The 25375-nt window shown below is 37.9% G+C and overlaps 1 protein-coding gene, 1 long non-coding RNA gene and 1 other non-coding gene across 4 annotated transcripts in view; 1 reads left to right on the plus strand and 2 right to left on the minus strand.

Annotated features, from left to right (window-relative positions):
* Window positions 1-5031: 5031 nt before the first annotated feature.
* Window positions 5032-5103, minus strand: Trnae-cuc (transfer RNA glutamic acid (anticodon CUC)). The gene has a single exon. It is a non-coding gene; the product is annotated as a tRNA-Glu (tRNA).
* Window positions 5104-17643: 12540 nt separating this feature from the next.
* LOC127873023 (uncharacterized) lies at window positions 17644-18544 on the minus strand. Its single transcript, XR_008045897.1, has 2 exons — window positions 18413-18544; window positions 17644-17761 (listed from the first exon to the last, which is right to left on the minus strand). It is a non-coding gene; the product is annotated as an uncharacterized LOC127873023 (long non-coding RNA).
* A 2549-nt stretch (window positions 18545-21093) lies between these two features.
* LOC127871409 (ATP-dependent DNA helicase Q1-like) overlaps window positions 21094-25375 on the plus strand; it is a 33023-nt gene continuing 28741 nt past the window's right edge. The window contains exon 1 of one of the 2 annotated variants that reach the window (XM_052414312.1): window positions 21094-21226. In XM_052414312.1, coding sequence (XP_052270272.1) covers window positions 21220-21226 — 7 coding nt within the window. In that variant the 5' untranslated portion in view covers window positions 21094-21219. Of the gene's footprint in view, window positions 21227-21518; window positions 21570-25375 lie in introns of those variants that run through there. The other variant, XM_052414310.1, reaches the window with a different exon arrangement.

The raw sequence follows: 25375 nt of genomic DNA on the forward strand, positions 1-25375 counted from the left end.
AGAAAAACTCATCGAAATGCTTTTAAACTCCACTATGCCACAACTTATAAAAGTTCTCACGTTTTTTAAATGGGTTGAGAATGTATGATTCTGTACATGTTTGGATGAAATAATTTTCGCTGAATCGCACTACATTGCCCAATTTTAAAAATAATGCTAAAAATGTTGAAGAAAAACATGTAAAGCCTAATCACCCGGTAAAATTATGCATGAAATTTCAAAACATCCTGGCCTGAGCGCCACCTCAGAAGTTGGATCGGTTCATGTATTAATGCATCTCAAAATAGAGGTTGCGCGCGTGATTAACAGCCGTGGATTGGTTATATGTTTGAGGGTTATTGGGAGGTAACCAAGATGTCGGTAGTGTTAACTATTTCGTATGTTTCAGGGGTAACTTTGAAATCACTAAAAAGACCTTAGGCTCGTGGTTATGTTTGTTAATTCAAACATTATACCGTACATTTTTCAATAATTTTACATACATTGAATACTATTTAAATATTAGTAAAAACGTTGCACTTTTAATTTCACTTTCATCGAAGTGAATAAAGCACACAAATTAAAGTTCGTTAAATTGAAGACCGTTAAATTGAGCCATTTCCAAAAATAAGTGAAGCAAGGCTTATTTCTGTATTTGTCACGACGCTATTTGAACGTCACTAAGAGAGCAAAAACATCATTTTCCGTTAATGAAATTACTTTAAATGTAAACAAGAAAAAGCGTTCGTGCCTCTGCCCAAAATGTGTATTTATTTTTATTGACCTGGCGTGTCTGAATTAACCTCTGACTTATGCAAATAATGGTTAACACAAAATACGACCGAACCGAGGAGGTTATTACACATTTTTAATCCCGTAATCGTTTGGTAACTGTTTGGTTATTGTTGGGAATTTCAACACAGTAATGCGCTGGATCGTGATACCCCGCCCAGCATGGCCAAAAAAAACTCACAAAATGCTTGATAATTTTAATTTAAAAAAAGGTAGCATTGAATCTTCTTCAAATTAGTATATAATCTATCTTAATGCTTTAAACAACCTGAAACTTCTTTTTTTTTCAATTTTTATTTTTTATTCACTTTGTTCTCAAAACATTTACATGTACTATGAATAAATCTGAATGAAAAACGGCTCAAGAGACGAGTGTTTTGATTGGCTGTTTAGTAAATTTGTACCTCGAAGTACAAATATGTACGTCGAAGTACACATTGTACGTTGAAGTACATTTCTCTTTTAACCTAGTAGGTCTTGATGCAGGGACGTAGATAACCTCCATACATTGGGGAGGCGGTCCAGTATATCAGCCGATAAAAAAAAATTCACGCGTGTATTTACTCAAAATTGTTTTAAGTGGCAGTTAACCTTGTATTAAAGTGACCAATTAAAATTAAAATAATAGTCTGTCCTTAATCAAAACACCGACAGAAAAGAACAAAAAAACAATTAACGCAATGACACTTACCTAGGCCCCTGGAAAGAACAAAAAACAATTAACGCAATGACATTTACCTAGGCCCCTGGTTTATGACACCTAACAAGGCAGGGGCGTACCTAGGCATACGGCAGTACGCCCGTGCGTATAATTCAGTTTCAAACTTAAAACATGAAAACGCTTAAAATTCGAAAAATGCAATAAAAGTGATGGCTAAGGGGGGTTAGGGGTATAAATATGTAAACAAGCAAACAAGACGTCCACTTTTAGAAAATATCAATGGGTACAAAACACAACACATTCTTAACTCCAAGCATACGAAGCAAAGTCTTTTTTCACTGATGAGGAATATTAATCACAGTGCAGACTTTACTCGTTCTACGACTGTGTTTTTTCCCTTCAATTTGTTAGGAACCAATATTCGGACACGGGTTCTAGATTATGCTTACATGGCGCAAATTTTCAAAATGTCTGCGAACGCTCAGTTTTATCCAGATGTTTTTAGAGATAGTGTCAATTTAAGTGTGCTTGCTCAAGACTCGAGCACGCTGTTGATTCATTCAAAGAGTGTTTCTTTTACAGTTTAATTAAAAACGAATTTAACTTTCTGTTTACTTAATACACGAAATAAAATCAGTTTCAGCAGAAAATAATGACGGGCTGATTTTTTGGGGCCACGTCGCACTAGGTTTGAAAATTCGTCTTAACAAAAACACACGCCGTAGGCGTGGCACTACATTTTTACAGAGTCGCAACAAAAACACGGGCATGGGAAAGGTTTCCATGGAAAAAATGCTAAATCATTTACTTGTTTAGTGAAAGAAATTGAGCAATAAAATTACCAACTGTCGCTGAAAGATAACAACAAAACGCTCCTTCTGCAATGAAATCCAAAATTTTCTTGGGAAGGAAGCAAGGGTCAAACATTTCCTCACATTTACATACCCATTCACTCGCAATCATAGACTTATTGATTTAAAGCATTGACACTCAAACTTAATAGATATATGAAAAGTATATTTGCAGTTGGCAATGTTTATTGAAAATATTTATTTCTCTCAATTTTTCAAGCTTAAATTCGAGGATAAACATTGCCAAAATTACATTGTCAAATTACACCAAATAACACTTTTGCAAAGAAATTATAAACAAAATCTAGAGGAGGACCCCATACTCCCGCCAGCAATAGAGTTGATCACCCTCGCACACTTATGCAACTACGGATCCATTCTCCCTCGCAATAAGGCTTCTTAATGTTTAAGCATTGACACTTTAACTAAGCATATAAATTATGTTCGAAAGTATATTTGCTGTGCAAAATGTTTAATAAATTAAAAAAAAATTCAAGCAAGTTATTGATGAATACAATTGCCAACACGTGGCTGAAAGATAACACCAAAACGCACCATCTGCAATGAATTTTCCAAAATGTTCTTGGGGGAAGCTCCCCCAAACCTCCCCAGCAGGAGGGGGAGATGCAGCTTCATTGCTACATTGTGCGTATAGCTGAAATAGCCTCAGGTACGCCCCTGCAAGTGATATTGACACATCACTATTGGCAACCTCGGAGCAGACGGAGAGGGGACACATGGCTTCTGCACTGACGGCGCGTGATTACAGTTGACTTTCGACACAAATGGTACGCCATATATCAAAGCCAAGATGGTCAGAATACACTAAATAGTTTCCCTATATAATTCAATGTGAAAGCGACAACTTTAGGCCAAAATAACTGCAACATTTTGCACATAGAGACCCCAATAACCATACCTTTTCTTAAAGGCCATTCTAACCGGAATCGATTTATGCAATAAAAAATATATGTCATGTTCAAAGCAAGAAAGAACTTGACACCAATCAAAATCGACTGTTTTGCAACTTTTTTTCGGCCGTTTCTTAGTGGAATGTAACCTTTTTCAGTGCGATGGTTTACTATAGTCTTCAAGTTTATCATATTTCAGGGTTTCAGTAGTGAACACCTATTCGTGCCCTACCATTATCTCCGAAAGATAACACCCGAATAATAGATAAAAGTGTAAAATATGCCTTCCTGTCGACTATGGTATTTTTTTTAGAGAGTACAGCCCTTCATGAAACGGTTATTTAGTGTACTGTAACCAGATAGTGGGAATTAGGTACGAGTCCACTCTTGACGGAGACTCCGGAGATGGACGAAGTGTTACGATTGGGAGATTAGTATTGACTATGGTACGAGTCCACTCTTTACGGAGACTTCAAAGATGGACGAAGTGTTACGATTGGGAGATTGGTATTGACTATGGAAGTGGATCAAAGCCCACAAACATGAATATTTGCACGTGGAATGTGTGCGGGTTAAAGAAGTTTGTGAATAAATGTTATGTTTTAAATGTCTTCTCGTAATTCGATATCATAGGTTTACTAGAGACATGGGGACATATCAGCGGACAGTTTAGTGATTTATTAGAAAAATATTGTTGCTTTGATAATGTCAGAGCAAATAGCGCTTTACGAAACAGTGGAGGCATTAAAGTTTTTGTAAAAAGCCACTTGATTTGGTTTCATGAATCCGTTCGGATTTATTGATCGTGTTGTACTTCATTTAAAAGTGAGCTGGTTCAATTCAGAGATGGTTAGCGTGTGGTTAAGATAAAAATTAGTAAACCCATCATTTTGAATGAAAAATAATCAAATTATATATACGAGTATTACAAGGTCAGGGTGTTTATTCGACTCGTCTAGATGTTAAACATTTAGATTGTATAAATCACTGCTTGAACCAGAAAAAAGCTTTAGATGAATATAAACATGATAAATCAATCCGTTTCCTGGTTAGGACCAGTATTTGGTTTCTAAAGGGTATTTTGATTACGCTTCAATTTAAAGGATCAATACCGAGACCTCCGAGTCGCTTAGCGGACACCATATCCACTACGCCACAGCTCCGAACTATCTTTGAATTCTAGATGCTAAATAAGTACACAGTTGTATAATATTAGATCTAAAAGCTTGGCAGATGTAAAACGCTTCATCCAGCAAAAAAATAAGATTTAATTGTTTGACTGCATTATTTTTGTATTCAAACATTTAAAATGTTTGAACACAATAAAGTCCAAAGTTTATTTCATTTCATGGTTATCAATTAAGCTTTTGCCCGTTAATAAGATAGCATCTATTATCATGTTAATATCCCACATTGCGCACCATCAGTCATTCTATGCCTGACCAAAGCTCTTCTTATCCGTTAGATCTTATTTCATGTGATGAATTCTTTGTCTGCAATGAATGCCTGCAGATATGATTAACCTAAACGTGAAAACCGGTATGGCCTGATACGAATATGTTTAAATCTATAAGAATGTATTATGCTTTAGTGATTTTACACAATATTACACAACAAAATGTTTGCTGATAATAAATAACAGCTAATTTTAGTTTTAAAACAATTAATCGCATGCATAAGTCATAATTATGTAAATCATACAGAAGAAAAATAAACAAAAAATAAACAGAACCCTTCCTAAACGTTTATTTTAATCGCATGCCTAAATCATAATAATTGTGAATCATACAGTAAAATGAAAATGAACACATCACACAAATAATGAACGAAAGAGACCTTCCCAAGCGGGGAATCGAACCCCGGCCGCCGCCGTGAGAGGGCGGAATCCTAACCACTAGACCACTTGGGATATGCGCAATTAGTGTGTGTTTCAGAGTTTATTTACAGGTCCTACTGGCCTCTTCACGAGGTTACGGTAGCCCGACCTGCCCCTGTGACCTCTCAGGAGAAAAAAATTAATTTTAGAGTCAAAGTAGGTCAAATTTACCCCGGTTTCCCGGGTATTCGCCAAATACTTTAATTTTTAAAAGAGTTTGTTGCACGTTGGCCAATGAGACCTTAATGTGCTAGCTACCTAAAGGTGGTGTTGAGAAGCGGATCCCGCCAAGTGTCCCGCACATTACTTATGTACAAGACACTCAACGCGATCCACAACCCAACACCACCCGGTACATAGGACCCGGAACACACACACGTATCGCCCTCACACCCCCACTCATTACGGGTGGCGCGTATGAGAGCGCCACGCCCGTGCGTTCCGGGTTCCTTGGTGGTGATGTGTATGGTTGTGTATAGTGTGTGGTATGTGATTGTTGTGCATCTGTCTGGAGCGGAAGAGGAGGTGTCTGTCAGTAATTTACGGTCGTCGGTCAGTCGTGAAGGGTAGTATATTGTTGCAGTTCCCAGATCGCAGAACCCGCCGCCCCGCACAGGCGCACCCACGCCGAGCGAGCCCGAGCCCCCCCCCCCCCCGCGCCCGCATACTGCCCCGGTCCGAGCACCCAACCGCCGAAGACCCTCGAGACAAGCACCCTCATCCACCCACTTGCTGCGCGCGACAACAAATCCGTCGAGAACCAACCATGGAGCCATCCAAAGCCCTATCCAGAGTCACCATCGTTCCTTCCCACCCGCCTGCCAAACATCCAGACCGTGTATCAGGCTGGGATGTATTAATTTTGCTGTTATGTTGTATTTGCTTTTATAATTGGATAGGTAAAGTAAATAAATGATCTAAAAACTCCGTTGATATATCATATGATTTATTTATGTTTGATGTTAATTTGTAAAACTCATGGTATTATAGATTATGTCCTGTGCTCTAGCTTTCATTTACCCAAGTGTGGTTGTTGTGCTCTCCGCCCCATGAGAGGTGTTAGTGGGGGTTCGAGCAGGATACAGGAAACGCCCCGATTCCAGAGGCGCCCCTGGTTCTTTTAAGTGCCCGGTGTATAGCACCGATACACTGCACCCCCGTTTAACGTCCCTCGCGGAGGACATATTAGTACATAGTGTTAGAATTGGTGTTTATATACATGTGTAGTTCTGCTGTTTTGTGCCATAGCTTGCGTGACGTGGGCTCTCTCTGTTGTTATTTGGTCTGTAGTATGGATGTTATTGCGTAGGGTAGGCTAGTTTTTGAAAGATCATGTATACGATGATAGAAGAAGGGGACTATGTTTGTTTGATTGGGCCGAGATGACTAGTTCGTTGGGGGCAGACAATCTTTTTGTAAATTCTTTCTTATTGATGTGTTAAGTGTCTTGTGAGACTGTGGTGTTGTAAGGGCCAGACTAGTTTTGATAGGTCATTTATTTGATGAAAGAAGAGAGGGGCTGAGTTTGAGCGTATTTGGTATTAGGGAGAGCGCACACGTTAGTGTTTCTGGTTATACAAGCAAAGATAGCATTCCTATGTGTTTGTGTAATATGCCAGGTTTAGTATTGTGGTCTGGTCTAGGGCATGTCGAGCTAAGGGCTCGAGCCGGCTACATAGGAACATATAAAGGTTAGTGTACCAATGAACTGCAAACAGTCATTCTTTTCAGTATCTTTCAAGAGGGACGGCATGTAGCGTCTCTCGCTGAAGGCATATTAGTATATAGTGTTAGTAAGGTACATATAGAGATCTGCTGCCTTGTGTCATATGTTATGGTAGCTTGGGCACTCTCTGTTGCTTTTTTGGGTAATGGTTGTATGCTGATTTGAGGGTCAGACTGGATTTTTGACAGATCATGTATTAGATGATAGAAGAGAGGGACTGAGTGTGTGTAAATGGACCAAGATGACTATTTTGTTTTGTGGGCTTAGACAATTTCGAGATTTTCTTTCTTCTTTCTGAGGTGATTGCCTGTGGCACTGTGGTGTTGTGGGGGCCAGACTTTGTTTTTGATAGATCATTTATTTGATGATAGAAGAGATGGGCTGTGGTTATGGTAGTTTGGTATTAGGAGAGTGAGCGCTTTACTGGTTCGGGTTATGTATGATGTCAGAGGCAGCAGTTCTATGTGCTATTGTGGCTATTTCAATGGTTAGTAAATACATGGACTGCAATGAGTTATTCTATCTATACACTGAGAAACAAATATACTAACTATCATCACTTTTCTTTTTTTTTTTTTGGTAATCTTGGGTGGGTCGTGTCGACAGAGCCGCAGTGCGAAGGGGGGCGTCTCACCACCCCAGCCGACACGCTCCATCCAACATTTTTTTAAATATAATGCATATATAAAATGGTTGTGATATCTACATCTAAAGGGGTTGTACTGAAGGTTTCTCTATTGAGTTACCTGAGTGCGCACTTGATGCGGCTTCCGTCTCTGTGCGGAAGTGTAGTGTCTGCGTGCTTACCCCACTACAGTCGTCGTCGGCTGCTGCGTGCTGGTTGCAGCGGCAAAAATTTAAAATAACGAGGACCAGCACAGGGGGGGGGAGGGTCTCGCGGAACCCGGATACTGTTAGCCCGATTTTTTGGTTTACAAAGGGGGGATTTAGATTTGTCCATATCTTTACATAGTGGTTACAGATGTTCGTTTTTATTTTTATCAAGCGTACCTATCCGTCATTGATTCTGGTAGCGTGCCCTTAGGGTTAAGATGCGTTTATGTTGTACGGTCGCGGTTGTTAACGAGACAGGCGACCGATACATTATTTGGTTGACAGTTATATTCGGTAGCGTAATCCCTTCCGTCGTTTTAGTAATAGAGTGTTGTTGATGTTTTACTGGGTAGCTTGTCAGCCCTTGCCCGTCCGTGGCGTCGTCACAGGGCACAGACCAGGGGGCCCCACTGACACACAGGTGTGACCCGTTGGCTATGCCCTGCGACGAATAACTATAGGTCGGTTGTCATATCCGCGTTATGCTCAGGCCGTGATAGTACCGTAGGTTCACTCTGTGCTGGCCCGGGCGAGCAGCCCCAGTGACATACGGAAGTGACCGTCGTCCGTGCCCGCACAGAGGGTTCCCTTATGGCTATAGTCCACGGGCGGGGTCCGGCAGACAGGGTAGATGTTATGTAGTTACCTAAATGTGTGTTTTAGTCCGGCATCAGAACGCGCTTTATTCGCACTTTTGTAAGTTACGCGATTTGTTTATACGCATATTTATGTTATTACGGCCTAAGGAAGGTAGTTTATGCAAAAAGACTCTGGATAGTTAGTATGCCCTGCTGTATCGCTTTATTTTATAGATTAAGTGCAGGTATGTATCTAGTTTTACCCTTAATTTTGATTTTAATGCGATTTTCCTTATATCTTGCTTATGCAAGGGAGATAATAGAAATACTCAAAGTTCGTAAAAATAGTCCTTTCCGTGCATATTTATGTTTGTTTTGCAATATATATGGGAATTAAACCTTTAGTTACTATTAGTATGGGGATGGAGAGATATTGTTACGGATATATGATGTCTGTATAATATCTTGGGATACACATACATATATATATATATGCTATTATAATACCTACTCCCCTGCGGCGTCTCCCGCACCAACGCGGCGTCCCACTCGGGGTCTACGGTTTAATAATCAGGTTGTTAGAGAAACAATTTATCTAGTGTATTTATATTGTAATATTTATAATATTTAGATTGCTAAGGAAACAATGTATCTTGTGTATTTAACTTGTAATACTTATATTCTATTTTATTAAGGCATACGCAGTGGAAGCTCGCTTATCGGAGTATTTTAACTGTTTGTCTAATATGCGATGTAATTATTGTATTTATATTTTATTGAGATATCCCGTATTCCGCAAAAATTTAAAAACATGTTGTCTTATAACTGATCCGATCTTGTTCGGGGGCATTAACAGTAGGCTGCGATCAATTATAACAGAAATATTGTTATATGCTGCTATTATACCTGCACTTAGTTCTAGTCTTTGGGCCGCGTGTTGAGGGCATATGAAGAACAAATGTTCGAAGGTGTCTGGGACACTGCATATGGGGCACAGAACAGTTTCGTAGCTATCACCGTGTAACCTAGTCACCCCTAAGCGCATACGCGTATATGCCCTATCTTCTTGCTTAATGGGGCTATAGATATGGATCTTATGGCTGGGGTTAGTGATAAGTGGTAAATCATGCTCAGTGCAGTATTTTGACCATTTGTAGTCCTGTTCATTGTACGCTTTTTGGTTTATAATGGCTATAATTTCGCGTGCGCTGGGTTTTAGCTCAGAGAGTAGGCCGTCTTGGGATCCTAACTTGGCAAGTTTATCTGCGTATTCATTGCCCGGGATGCCTACATGACTAGGTATCCAAATAAGTTTAAGAGATATGTTTTTATTAGTCAGTTTTGTGATACCTTTTAGAGCTGCGTATATCAAATCTGGTCGCGTTTTCGAGGATCCTGCGTGTAGTGCTTGCAATGCGCTAAGAGAGTCGGTTAGAATCGCGTAGTTAGTCTGTTAGTGCGTGTTAAGCGTGTTAAGCCACCTTACTGCGTCATTAATTATTGCTAGCTCGCAGGCAAATATGGAAAGTTCTTTTTTAAGTTTTAATCTGTTGTGGTGGATAATGACATTTTGAGGGTTGTATACTACGTACGCAGCGCCGGCTAATTTTAAATCCTCGTTTTTACTACCGTCTGTGAAAATCTGTGTGTATCCGCCGTATGTATTATTTATGTAATTTAAGGCTATGGTTGCGCTATTGGAGTCGATTTCGGATTTTTTAATCAGTGTTGATAGATGAAAGTCGATGTCGGGTTTTACTATTTCACTAAGGCTGTAGTAGGTAGGTGGTTGGAGTTCAATTTCGTTAATTTTATAGTATAAATTAAGCGCTCGGACATTTTGCGCGTACGGGACTCCAATGCGACTTTTAGGTTTACGGTAGGCCGGGTCTTCGGTGACCTTTGAGTTGATCGGTAGGTTGTTTTCCATAGGATTAGTGCGCGCGTAATACTTCATTTGATTTATTTGCCTTTGATGGTCCAGGTCAAGCATTCCACACTCGAGATGGATAAGAACGGTGCTTGTGGTTTTACGTGTGCCCGTGATTATTTTGAGTGCCGTGTTTTGGATAACTTGTAGTTTTTTTAGTAGTGTATCGCTGGCTGAGTTATATGCTATGCTTCCGTAATTTATCTTTGCCCAGATAGTGGCTTTGTAAATACTCATCAGTGCTTTCTTGTCTGTGCCCCAGTTATTTTTTTGAATGCATTTGAGAAAATTAAGATCTTTCTGGCAGCGCACTGTTAATTTGAGGATGTGTTCTTCCCATGTTAGGTATTTATCAAATGTCATTCCTAGGAAAGTAATTTTGTCGAGGTACGGAAGCGGAGCGCCACATAGTCTTAATTGCGGAAGTTCTGAGATTTTTTTAGAAGTTGCTTTGGATGCGCGGTTAGAAAAAACAATTGCTTGAGTTTTTGAGGGATTAATTTGAAAGCCGTATGATGCACTCCAAGTTTCTATAGCAGTCAGTGCGTTTTGAATTTTATCAATTGCTAGTTTAGGCGACCATGAGGTAGTCCATATGGCACTGTCATCTACAAAGAGGGAAAGATCAATTAGGTCTGTTTTATTTTGTGCATTATGTTTATGAATCGTGCGTTCTAGCGAATTCATTGTAACGGAAAATAATATGGGGGAGAGGACACTTCCCTGGGGGCAGCCGTTTGTTGTGTCGACCGTTTCGGAGGTCGCGTCATGTAGTCTTACTTTTATTTTTCGCGTTGTGAGGAAGGCTGCGAGCCATTTGAGCATGGTGCCCTCTATACCTAATGTATGTAACATATAGATCGCATGTTCATTCCATAATTTATCGAACGCGGCAGTGAGATCTAAGAAAACAGCTGCTACCGATTGGCCTAGATTTTGAGCTCTTCTGATGTCGGCTTCGAGGCGCACTATATGATCTTCGCACGAGTGGTGGGCTCTACACCCTGATTGATTTTTCGAAATTAGGTTGTGTTTTTCAAGATAAGCGCATAATCGAGGTTTAATCATTTTTTGCATTAGTTTTGTAAACGTTGATGTTAACGAGATCGGCCGGTATGAGGCTGGAGATTCTTTGGGTTTGTTAGGTTTGAGGATCGGTATAATTGTTGCCTCATGCCATTCATCCGGGAGGGTGCCTTCGGCCCATGATTTATTGTATAAGGCAAGGAGCTCTTGTTTTGCAGAGAGAGGGAGTTGCTTCAGTATTTTGTAATGTATATTATCATCACCTGGCGCGCCGTTTTTACAAGTCAGTAAGGCTGTTTCTAGTTCGAATAAGCTAAAAGGCGAATTGTATTTGTGAGTTTTGGTCTGTGTATGAGATTCGAGCCATTCTGGAAATTCGTTTTTAGTTTTAAGTTTTCGCGCTATGAAGGCTCGCGAGTAGCCTTTGTCACTGCTTACCGTTTGGTAGTGGCGTACTAAGGCCGTAGCTTTATCTGCGTTTGTTACAAGTATTTCATTATTGATGCGGAATATCGGAGTTATAGGAGGCGGTCTGCCTTGCATACGGTGTACTTGAGACCAAAGTTCTTTGCTAGTGGTTTTATACGAGAGATTGTTACAGAACTCGTTCCAGCTATCTAGTTTTGCTTTTTTAATTACTTGTTTTACCTTAGCGCGGGCTTCTTTAAGTTTTTCATATTTGGGGCCCGTTCTGATTCTGATGCATTTTTTCCTGCATTTTTCTCGGTATTTAATAGCGGTTTCACATTCCTCGTTCCACCAAGATACTGAGCGTTTAATTTTTTTAGGTTTTTTGTTGGCTATAGGAATAGAATTGTCTAGCGCTGTCGTGAGTTTATTTAGATAGGAATGGAAGTGAGTGTTAGAGTCAGTATTATCTTTGTTGGGCAGAAATTCGTTATTGCATTGAACTTTAAAGTTATTCCATTGATCAGGTGTAGCCTTATGGATTTTCCACTTATGTTGTATTGACGGAAGGGTGTGTTCAATTTTCAGTTTTAAATTCACCACGATAGGGAGATGGTCGCTACCAAATGAATTGTCGAGTACATTAAAGTCGCTTATCGCTTGTAATTTAGCTGATATAAGGGCGAGATCGATCGCGCTGTCGGAATGGCCGGCGCGGTCGGCTAGTCTCGTGACCTGCCCGTCGTTTAAGAAATTGAGGCTTGTGTTATTTAGTAATTTTAATAGATTTTCCGCATGATCATCACATCGCGGATCGCCCTCGGGGTTCCAGCAAGGGTGTTTGAGGTTAAAATCGCCAATGATAATATTGTTTTGTCTATGGTCTAGTGAGTGAAAAATTTTTGAGTAGTTTTTTAGAGTATTTTCTACAGTTTGAGCGTAGACACATTGGATACGAAAGGACAGGTTTTTATCGAGGTAGAGTGTGATAGCACACGACTCAATCGGGCAATCCTGGTTAATCTTAATTTCAGTAAATGGGATTCCCAATTTTACATATATAGCTACCCCCGTGGCCGTTGCCTTTTTCCCTTCTATTGATCTCACGGGTTCTTGGTATCCTTTTAATTGAACTTGTTTATTTTTGCTTCTAAAGTTTGTTTCTTGGATGCATACAACATGTATCTCATTATTATTTACATAGTTTTGGAGCTCATACAATTTGTTATTGGTTTCATGACAGCCAACCCCTCGGGCGTTCCACGACATTACGGTTAGATTTGACGTAATACTAGGTGCTGTCGTAGCCATTGAGGGGCTTGTATTGGGAGATTGCACAAGCTTAAGTTATTCTATTAATATAGACCGTACGCGTGACGGAAGTATATCGGGAACGGCGGCGCGAGCGCTTGCTTTTTGTGTTGGCTATGTCGCATGATGATAGGATTCGGGCGGTATCGGTTCAAATTAAGTTTTTTCCTATGGATGTGTAGAGGCGAGCTCTCATTGTTTCTAGGTTGCCAGTTGTGACGTTGGAATTGTGTGCGTAGTGGTGTTTGTTGTTGTTGTTTGGGGGTGACCGGGTTGTTAGCGTTAATGGTTGGTTTGTGGGTTTTTGCTTGCTGTGATTGTTGTTGTTGTGTGGGAGGAGGATTCATAACCTGTTTTGGTTTTGTGGGTTGAACGGGCGTTGGTGATGGTTGCACGGGCGGTGTTGGTTTGATGTTGAGTTGCTCAGCCTCTTTTTCAGGGAATTTATTTTTGAGAATAGTTAGTATTTCAGCTTCAGATTTACCTACAAGTTGTTTAGCAATTTGTTCTAGATTAGGGCGCTGATTTGTTGTAGACATGTTATTAAGGTAGTTGTTAGTAAGTCGAAGGTTTTTGTTGTTAATAGTGGTTTGGTACTTGAGGTACACTGGGCACCCCTTATACGCCGCGCTGTGGCCTCCACCACAGTTTGCGCACTTCCTAGTGTTCCTTGATGTGCACGACGCGTGCGAGTGGTTACCCGCGCAGTGTGGGCATTTCGCATTGTTTTTGCAAACGTGCGCTGCATGGCCGAACATCTGACACTTAAAGCACCGTAGGCTGGCGAATAGTGCGGGCTTAACGTTGTGGCCTAGGATGTTGGTTGGCGCGTTTTCGGATTTAAAAGTAACTGTTATAAATTTGTTTCTTGCTCCACTATGGACGGCCTCTACGTTAGGTTTAGATTTTAGTTCATTCTTTAGTTTCTCGATGTTCGCATTTAGGGGGACATGAATTATGCCTTTGCCTAGTTTTGGTTGTTCGGTCAGTTTAAAGTCGTAGTTACCATAGGAGAATTGATGTGCTTTATTGATCGCGTCTTTTCTTATTTTAAATAGCAGTCCGGCTTTAACTTCCTTAAGCGGTTTGGTTTGTTCTGATCCAACAAACTTCACAAAAGCATCACCAATTGCCTTGGCCTTGTCGCGCGGGAAGATCGCTGCGACAGTGCCAAGGCAGAGGGTGAGCCATATTGCCTGTCCAGGGTCATAGTTGTTGGATTGCCTAGTGGACTGAGGCCTGGGAGATTTATTAGGTACATTCACCGGCTTGTCATTGAGGGTTTGATTGACCTTTGAGGGGGTAGAGTTTGTCTGATGCGTCGCGTCATTTGTTATCAGAGTGGCAATGAATTGGGGAGAGTTAGGGATAGAATCAGGGATGGTATCCGGGCTTGGATCCGAGTTACGCGTGACGTGTTGATTGGGGGTCAGGGGTTCCTTAGGGGTCAACGTGACTGTGTAAGGTGTACCCGTCTCCGAGTCTATTGAGAGGTCACCGGCGCGGAAAGAAGATTTTTGAATCTTTGGAGTCACCATTAACGTAGCGGTTACATTGGCATACGTTTTCATTGTTAACGTTTTTGTGACACGTTGCATTTTTCCCTTGTGGGTTGGTCTTATTAGTACACGAACTACGTTGTATTATCGGCGGTTTAAGTCTGTACTTCTAAAGTAGGTCACCTATATTGGAGCGCGCGGACGTGATGGAGATACCGGCAGGTGCGCGGTTGTATTAAAATGGTATGTTACTGGCGTGCTAATGAGGTAAACTAAGAAAAGTAATAACCCAAGTTAATTTCTGGTACAGTCAATGTACTACTACCTAAGACTAGTTTAACTGTTTAGCTGTTGAGAAAAAGGATTAGTTCAATGGGTTAAAGGTGGTAAAAGTGGTAAATAATGTTAGATTTGGCACTTGACAAGACTTACTACTTCCGCGACCCTTCTTTGTTCTCAAAATCCACCCACTTTATCACACTTAAGAGAGATTAAACCACTAATTAAATCACTGATATCTTATTTAATTATCCTCTATTAATCCCTGTAATTGCTTATGGTTCACTAGTCCACTGATTAAGTAATTTCTGACAGATTTGTTCCTAAAGACTCTGTTGAAAAGTAGAAAAAGAAAGAAAACTATGATCCTATTGATTTGAATAATTCTTATCTTCCCTTAATTTCCTAACACTGATTCACTTTGGAGCTTATTGCTGTTAGAGCACTATCTCCGAAGTAGGACTTCAGAGGATAGACCCTGACTTAAGGTTGAGCTTGTTACGAGATTTTCTAAGACTCTAAGTTGAAGAACACGGTTGTAAGATAAAAAATATTTAAGCTAATCCAATAATCCGATTATCGCAAGAAACACGTCCGTTCGCCACGAGATTAACGATCCGAATGGATACCTCGGAATGACCGATACCTCGGCACACGCGTTTTGCCGTGTGATGCGCAATTAGAGAAAATTGTAGTTAATTATTCCCAGTGCTTGTAGATTTATTCGATTAACTCGCTTTAAATTTCATATTATGTATATGTAATTGCATTTGTGGCAGGAATTATGTAGATTATATAGATCTATAGGGCATTATCCCCTCTTTTGGTCCGCGGACCATGTATAATTTTGTATAGGAACAGAACTATATATTATTAAAATTATATTTAAAAAATTGCATTAGGCCCGCTCCTTCAGTAAAAAAAATTTGAAGAAAGTAGTCCGGATGTAAATAGATATAAACTTCGGCTTATTCCGTCTGTTTCCGGAATCTAGAAAAAAGTAGACATGATCTATAGTCTGTTTCTAAAAATACTACAGTTTATTCCGTCATTATTTGAAATAAACTTACCTTATTTGCCTTTCCAATTAATTCCTATGAAAGCATCCATTGTTTATAAACCTCCCGCCGATGTTGTCGTGTTTCCATCTCACATACAACTGCATGTCAGTGAAAATAATATGATCTTATCTAAACATGAAACCCAAAAACATTTAAACTGGGAACTGCGGTTTACACCCACAACACAGTGTGTAGAGCTGTAACGATTCACCCATCATTCGATTCGATTCGATTTCGATACCAAACGGTTCGATTCGATTATTTTCTATTCGATTCAAAATAAACTATTTGCTGCTTATTTTGCAAACTTGTTCATGTTTGGTCTGTCCAGGGCATGCATTAATATGTTTGGTATTTGTTATTAACTTATTATGTTGAACATTTAAAGTGTTTAATTTTTTTAATAAAATTTAAAAACGCAACATTGTTTTATAAGTAACAAATTTATTGAACAAAACTTCCTGTTGAGTTATTCTTAAAAACAACAACATAAAATGCACAATGTATCACACGTGTTTAACAGAATAAAAAAATGTAAGTATATAAACAACATCCAGTTGACTTCTTAACAGAATGCACACAGTTTAGTAAACAAACCATATGTATTGAGGAAAAAAATGATATAAAAACATCACATGGGTATTAGTAACAGCAATGTTCCCATACTTTTTATTTTTATTTTAACGGTGCGTCTTTCAGCGTGGCTGAAGAAGCCATTTTACTGGCTGATGTAATGCTCAGCATGTTATTCAGGTCACATAACCCCAAACCGGAACTCCTGTTTTTAGGGTTACATGCAGTCAGTTTGATAATTAGCACACATTGTTGAGTGCATGCTGCCTAGGATTTGTAAAATACATTGCAAATGGTTGGTTTTGGTATCAACTTGAAGGTATATTTGTAAGCAATAAGAAAATAAGCCATTTTTGTGCTCTACTTTTTGTGTTGATGGTTCCCGGCTTTGAAAGTAGGTCATACTATTTGAGCCCAAAATGGTTGTCTGCACAGCTGCAAAAACCGGTTTGCCTATTCTAAGGTAAATATTTTGAGTTTGCGCGTATAGAATTTAATGACATGCATTTTTTTCAAAAGATTATGCATTAATCTTTCCAATGATGTATGATGATATAGTGGGTATGCGCTTGATCATGGTAAAAATTGATATCGAACTTCAACTATTTTATATGTAATATAGAAGGAAATTAATTGCGCATGCGTAACCTTCATTCATTCATTGCATGCCATATTGGCTATTGACCAATCACAAGACGTATTACGAATGACAAGAAAGTTTAGACGACGGATTTGAAAAGTAAAGTTTAAAATGCGGATCGATCGGGATTGCAGTGAATCGAATCGAAATTGGCCGTATTGGTATCGAAATCGAATCGGCGGCGTTGAACCGGTTTTTCGATGCATCGAGCCGAATCGTTACAGCTCTAACAGTGTGGTGTATTTACTCATTACCGCATGCTCCGTCGAAGCTCATTAGCTATGCAAGCCTGAGATTATTTGATCCGCGCTATGGTAATTCTGCAGCAAGCAGACCAAGAGTTCTGCGCCTCTATATATACTCCCGTTAATTGGTCTGCCCGTTCATCCAAGCAAACATAGACGTTGAAAAGACGTTGTACCATGACGTTGAATAACCGTTGAATTTTGGTTGTAAATAAGTTTTTTAGACGTCATTTTATGACGTTAATTCAACGTCATGTTACAACCAAAATTCAACCCTTTTCAACCAAAATCCAATCATTCTACAACCACTATGCAACCACTTTGCAACCAAAATTCAACCACTTTGCAACGTTAAAATGTATGGTTTGCTTAACGTCCTCGAAACTTTGCGGAATAACGTTATCATTTAACCTAAAACGAACCTAAATCTAATTTTCATATTGAGGTTGAAAACCAACACATCTTTATTCTACACAAGTTTATTGCATGAATGTAATTTATGCAAATGCAAATACACATCATCGAATTGTTGTTCTTTTTTGTCTTGAATCCGGATCCGTTCGTGTGTTTTCCCAGTTGTCCTGGAAGTACAAAAAATATCAGAATGACCAACTGTTCCTTTTTTAATAAAACGGAGAAAAAATGACAAGACATACATGTACCGCATGAATAACACTTAGAAAACACACATATATGCGTCATCTTGAAAATACACATATATGAAACCGAATTTTCTATCATAAATGGTAAAATAATCAAGCGTTAAACTATCTTTAAATTTAATAATGTATTTTATGACTGTATCAATTCATAAATAAATTTGAAATTAACCTACAAAATCAAGATTTTGATCTTATCATGACCAACAAACACTTTTAATAAATTACATTTTACATAATTATATATTTCAATTTTAGATTTAATAAAATTAATAAATGAGGTCAAGACACATTTTCGAATTTTATTTTTTTTCAATTAACGGTGAATTCGGATTATCGGTGCTCGAAATAACGTACGGTGTTTAAGTGAATATATTTATTTTTCACGTAATTACATGTGTTTTCAAGAATGTTTTCAAAAACAAATATGACTTTAAGTGAACGTTTGTTTATTCAAAAGTGGTACGAAGTCTCCATGGTACGAGTTTCCCCATAATTCCGAATTTGAATTAAAGCAAGTGCATAATGATATCAATTTTAATATTACAAATTGAAATAACAATTATAACCTACCTCGCAAACTGTTGTTTACCGTCGATTGTAGGTCCCAATTTCTTTTATTATTGAACAAAATAAGTTTACGTTCTATAACAGCACATTTTGAAAATCCAATTAGCCAGTAGGTCAGTGAACAAAGGAATCGAGATCTGCAAGTTTAGATAACATGAAAATCGCGCTTGCAAACAGTGGAAGATACTCAAACGGGTCAAAATGCAAATCAGTACTTATAAGCGTATTTTGTAAAAAAAAACACAACAACGTCAAATTCTTAATGAAAACATTTTTAATGTACATGTTTATATTGTGTGATTTTTTATACGTTCTTATAACGTTCTGCAAACGTTACAAATGTAACGTTGAAATTTGGTTTCCCGATAACGTTCCGACAAAAACGTTGTAAGAACGTTACGGGTACGTTACACTTTTTAGGTCCACCAATACATCCTATAGGATCGTAAAAATATACTGTTCAACATATATTTCATATAACTAAAATAAGTTACGAATACTGATAGTTTGATTTTTGTTACAACGTTCTAAAAACGTTCTGGGAACGTTCTGTGCGAACATTACCTAAATAGAACTTATTTGAAACATTACGCGCTTGCTGGGAAGATTTTTCTTCAACATAGTTATTTTATGACCTAAATACAACGTCGTATAGACGCATTTTCCCGACGTTGTTTAAACGTCGCCATTCTAACGTTGAATCAACGTTGTATTTTGGTTGCCGACGTCGCGACCGAAATTCAACCAATATTCGACGTCTATTCAACGTCGGGTGTTTGCTGGGTTAATACTTAAAATGTTAATAATTTTATTTTAAAATCATTAACACACTAACCCCCAAAAATACCAAGCCCAAGTTTTAAAAATATGACCCCCCCCCCCCAAAAAAAAAAAACAACAACAAAAAACAACCCTCTTTCCGGAAAGTTCCCCCCCCCCCCCTTGCATGATGAATAAATGTTGGATGTAAAAGCATCGCGCTCGCTATATATATACTCCCATTATTTGGTCCGGACCAAAAGAGTTCTGCGCCTCTATATATACTCCCGTTATTTGGTCCGCTCATTCAAAATACTTGAACATGTTAATATTTTTTTTTAATCTTTAACACACTAACCCCCCAAAATACCAAGCCCCAGTTTTAAAGGGATCTTTTCACGCTTTTGTAAATTGACAAAATTGAAAAAAGTTGTTTCAGATTCGTAAGTTTTCGTTTTAGTTATGATATTTGTGAGGAAACAGTAATGCTGAACATTAACCATGCTCTAATATAGCCATTATATGCATCTTTTGACGATTTTAAAACCTAAAAATTTTAAAGCGTTGCAACGCGAAACGATTGAATAATTTGGAGAGTTCTGTTTTTGTCGTTAAATTTTGTGAAACTACGAAGATTGCTTATATAATGTATAAAATACCTCACGAATGTGTATTCGGCGGTATAGCTCAGTAGGCTAAAGCGTTTTTACTTCAGGACTCTGGCAGGACTCCAGGGGTCACTGGTTCGAAACCTGCTCCGGGCAATGTTCTTTTCCTTTTCTTTTTTTTTTTTCTTGATTTTTTACTGGAGCTTTTACGATCCAATGTTTACATTTATCAATATAAAGCATTTAATGAATAAGTTTTTAAAAAAAATGCCAAAATCTGTGAAAAGGCCCCTTTAAATATATGACCCCCCAAAGAAACCCTCTTCCCGGAAAGTTCCTCTCTTTGCATGATGAATAAATGTTGGATGTAAAAGCATCGCGCTCGCTATATATAACACTCCCGTTATTTGGTCCGGACCAAAAGAGTTCTGCGCCTCTATATATACTCCCGTTACTAATTGACATATGTGAGAAATCTGCAAACTGTTAACGATGATGAATAAAAAAGAAAAAAAAGAAAAATATTACAAAAACAAATATCTCTGATAACTTACAACAAAAGAAAATGTCGGAAATGGCATTAGGAATGTATAAATAATCGTTGGTACTTGAAATCGTGATTCAGCGGACCAACGAAATCCACGAAAATTCGTACCACACGAAATTTAATGGTTTTACAGTACTATTTGGTCAGCTCTTTCAAAAATACTTGAAAATATTAATAATTTTATTTTAAAATCTTAAGCACACTAAACCCCCAAAATACCAAGCCCCGGTTTTAAAAATATGACCCTCCCAAAGAAACCCTCTTTCCGGAAAGTTCCTCTCCTTGCATGATGAATAAATGTTGGATGCAAAAGCATCGCGCTCGCTATATATAATACTCCCGTTATTTGGTCCGGACCAAAAGAGTCTGCACCTCTAAAATATATTCTGATTATTTGATCCGCTTATTAAATATACAATGAAATTCTAATAGTGTCATTTTGCGCGGACGAAATAACGGGAGTATATTAGAATAAAACTTTTTTCTCAAAATATGTTCACTTACGGAATAAACTGCATTTCTGAAGAAAATGATTAAACAGACTATACTATCGTAATAACTATAATACGGTATTCATACGCAAACGAAAATAGGACAGAGAAAATATTTTATTTTTACGCTAGAGAAAAATCAACATACTAGTTTCCAAAGAAGAATCAAAGATAGTTTGGTCCGCGGACCAAAAGAGGAGATAATGCCATCTATAGTATGCGAACATTTTTCCTATACGTTTGTTAAGTCTGTCCGCCACCGTAATAAATTTGATAATCATTGAAGCCGGTTAAAAATAAATCAAATCCATTAGGCAGACCTAAACAGAATGGCAGCCCCTGTGTAATTTGAAAACTGCTGAGAGGAACACAATTCTTATTCTTGTTTTTTGCGAAGATATTTAAATGGAAGGTTTGTATACAAATATGTCTTTCATTTAACTAGCCCATCGTTTAATTATATATTTATAATTAATTTTCAATTTGTTTTATATATTATTGATATGGTTTTACTTTCGATTTTGACATTTTTATTTTAAATTAATGATTAAAAATATTTCGACAGGTAATGTTTAGTATTGACATAAAACGTATGATGGATGTGAAAAAAATCTGATTTTTTTTCTTTATTTGCATGTGATGACCAATGAGTCATTCTTGGAATTAAACTGGGTTTCCATTTTCACTTTCTATTTGAAATTGATGCCAAAATGATTTACATGAAGGCTTGATCATGACCTCCAGCAATACAAACTGTTTGACTGATTATAACATATTGCTTTTATTTTGGGATGAAATGGATTTTCTCTTTACCCATATGATGAATGATATTGAATTTTAAATTGCAAATCTCTTGGTTACAGTTTTAATTCACAGGCTTTCTGTATTTGCTAGCACAGGTGGTTAGCGTGTGGCTATGATATTAATTAGTGAAAACATCATATTGAATGATAAATAACCATATTATAACGAAAAATTAACTTTTCTGAAGAAAAAAAATTTCACTATCAAATATATATATAACAAGATATGCAACTCAAAATCACCCCAAAACGGGGTGCATCGCTTTGAACAGCCATATCTTCATCAATTGTTTCACGATCTTGGTCTTATTCAACGCAGAAATGAATTTCCTTTCTGAAAATGTATATGTCTTGCAATATTTTTACAAATGCTGGGTCAACTTTTAAGAAATAACACGATACACAACTCGCATGACCCAGTTTACCAAGGTGCCTGAACCACGTGACTTTTTCGGCTATGTGTGGGACAATCGGATGTAAACAAAACGTCGCTTCAGGTAACGTTTTTGATAATTTCTTCATTATTTCAAGACCATTTTCAAAAAAAACAAAGACGAGTGCCCGGTCATTGTAAAAAGACACAACTTTGTTAAGTTTGCGCAAAATTAATTAAGTATTTTTTCCGTAAGTTTACGACAATCATGATAATTTTGAGTAACATGAACGTAGGATTATCATATTTAAGGCGCGCAAAGCACTACCAACAATGTTTATTGACCAACTTGTGTTATTCAGACAGACTTTAAATATTATTGACGTTAATGTCAATCTTTCGATTCTCTAAGTTAGTTTGTATACCACACATAGCATTTAAAAATTTGTCCCACACATAGCATCATTACATTTTCATACACACACTCCGAATCAGATGTATTTGCGCAAACATACAATGTATGTAGCTTCTCTATGAAGAATTACAATGTCCGCCCTATTTTTTAAACCCTCGACAACATTGTAATCAACGTTATTGTTGATCGAATAAAAAATATACCACACATAGCATTTCACTTCGTGTGTTTTCAAGCACGCGGTTGCACTTTTTGGAAAAATTACTTAATTAATTTAGCGCAAACTTACCAAAGTTGTGTCTTTTGACAATGACCGGGCACTCGTCTTTGTTTTTTTGTTTTTGGAAAATGGTTTTGAAATAATGAAGAAATTATCAAACACGTTACCTGAAGCGACGTTTTGTTTACATCCGATTGTCCCACATATAGCCGAAAAAGTCACGTGGTTCAGGCACCTTGTTTACACTGAACAGGCAGTATTTAAGACTGAAATCTTCACGGAGTAAAGGGCGTAGCGGATCCGTGGTCTAGTGGTAACACACTGGCTTCACAATCCAGAGATCGCTGGTTCGATCCCCCGCTGCATCTAACCTACTAACTCGTCTTTCGCATGAGACATTAAACCGAGGTGCAGTGTACTAGGTGCTATACACCAGGCACTAAAAGACCCAGGGTCACCTCTGGAACGGGGTGTCTCCTGTATCTTGCACTATCCCCCGTAACCAACTAACACGTCTTTCTGGGGGCGATGGCCATATGGGAGACAATCCCGGTGCACTCGATAAAAAAAGAAAAACACAAAACAACGGAGTAAAGGGCATTTTTCCTGCAAAGTTCACGAACCTCGATACCATAATTCAATAAAACGTATGAAAAAACATTATTACCGTGCTTGCCGTTACATTATGCATCAAAACTAACTGTCCAGCGCCGTTTGAAACCTTTGTCTACATACATTTCAAATAACTGACATTTTAAACACACGAGTGATTTCATTGGTCCAATGCGGAGGTCTGTCTTTACAACTGGAGATTTTATTCATAAATCCTTGTTATATATATATTTGACAGTGATTTTTTTTTCAGAAAAGTTATTTTTTCGTTATAATATGATTTTTTATCATTGAAAATGGTGTTTTCACTAATTAATATCATAGCCACACGCTAACCACCTGTGTTTGCTAGTACATCCACCACAACTCCCCCCCCCCCCCCCCCAGCTGCTACCCTCCTCCCAAAACCTTCTAAATTCTCCATTGGCGTTTTAAATCACAGGCTTTCTGCATTTGCTAATACATCCACCACAGCTTCCACCCCCCCCCCCTTTCCCCAATTAAGCTTCTACTTTTCTAATTTTGGAAGTTTGTATCGACAAAATGGACCAAATTTTTTTTATCAACAAATATTGACACATCAGGACAAAATCATACAAATTATAGTTATATTTATATACTTTGTAAGATGTTTGTGAAATTAAATTAAGATATTAAAATCGTTAGACACTTATTTTAAAAAAATGGAATTGGGATTATTATTAGAGCTCCAGATAACTTTTCTGAGTAATTGGGTAAATACCCACTACTTTTGAGTTCAATTGGGTATTTTCATTTTCAATTGGGTACAAAAAAAGTCGGTATAAATACCCACTACTTAAATTGACAATTGGGTATTTTTGTATTAAAATTGGTTATGTTCATTGTCTTAAATTCTCAAATGCTTAACGATCGCCGTTATGGCGGAATTGTCCGAGGAGTCCCGACTGGTACGAGTCCACTCTTTACGGAGACTCCGGAGATGGACGAAGTGTTACGATTGGGAGATTGGTATTGACTATGGAAGTGGATCAAAGCCCACAAACATAAATATTTGCACGTGGAATGTGTGCGGGTTAAAGAAGTTTGTGAATAAATCTTATGTTTTACACGTCTTCTCGAATTTCGATATCATAGGTTTACTAGAGACATGGGGAGATATCAGCGGACAGTTAAGTGATTTATTAGAAAAATATTGTTGCTTTGATAATGTCAGAGTTAGGCAAAATAGCGCTTTACGAAACAGTGGAGGCATTAAAGTTTTTGTAAAAAGCCACTTGACTTGGTTTCACGAATCCGTTCGGATTTATTGATTGTGTTATACTTCATTTAAAAGTGAGCTGGTTCAATTCAGAGATGGTTAGCGTGTGGGTAAGATAAAAATTTGTAAAACCATCATTTTGAGATTGGTATTGACTTTGAAAGTGGATCAAAGCCCACAAACATAAATATTTGCACGTGGAATGTGTGTGGGTTAAAGAAGTTTGTGAATAAATGTTCTGTTTTACATGTCTTCTCGAATTTCGATATCATAGGTTTACTAGAGACATGTGGAGATATTAGCGGACAGTTAAGTGATTTACTAGAAAAATATTGTTGCTTTGATAATGTCAGAGTTAGGCAAAATAGCGCTTTACGAAACAGTGGAGGCATTTTAGTTTTTGTAAAAAGCCACTTGACTTGGTTTCACGAATCCGTTCGGATTTATTGATTGCGTTGTACTTCATTTAAAAGTGAGCTGGTTCAATTCAGAGATGGTTAGCGTGTGGTTAAGATAAAAATTTAGTAAAACCATCATTTTGAATGAAAAATAATCAAATTATAACGAAAAATCAACTTCTCTGGAAAACAATTTCACTATCAAATATATATACGAGTATTACAAGGTCAGGGTGTTTATTCGACTCGTCTAGATGTTAAACATTTAGAATGTATAAATCACTGCTTGAACCAAAAAAAGCTTTAGATGAATTTAAACATGAAAAAACAATCCGTTTCCTGGTTAGGACCAGTATTTGGTTTCTAAAGGGTATTTAAATAACGCTTCTATTTAAAGGATCAATACCGAGACCTCCGAGTCGCTTAGCGGACACCATATCCACTACGCCACAGCTCCGAACTATCTTTGAATTATAGATGCTAAATAAGCACACAGTTGT

This window comes from Dreissena polymorpha, chromosome 3, assembly GCF_020536995.1.
Source record: "Dreissena polymorpha isolate Duluth1 chromosome 3, UMN_Dpol_1.0, whole genome shotgun sequence".
NCBI classification, from domain to species: Eukaryota; Metazoa; Mollusca; class Bivalvia; order Myida; family Dreissenidae; genus Dreissena; species Dreissena polymorpha.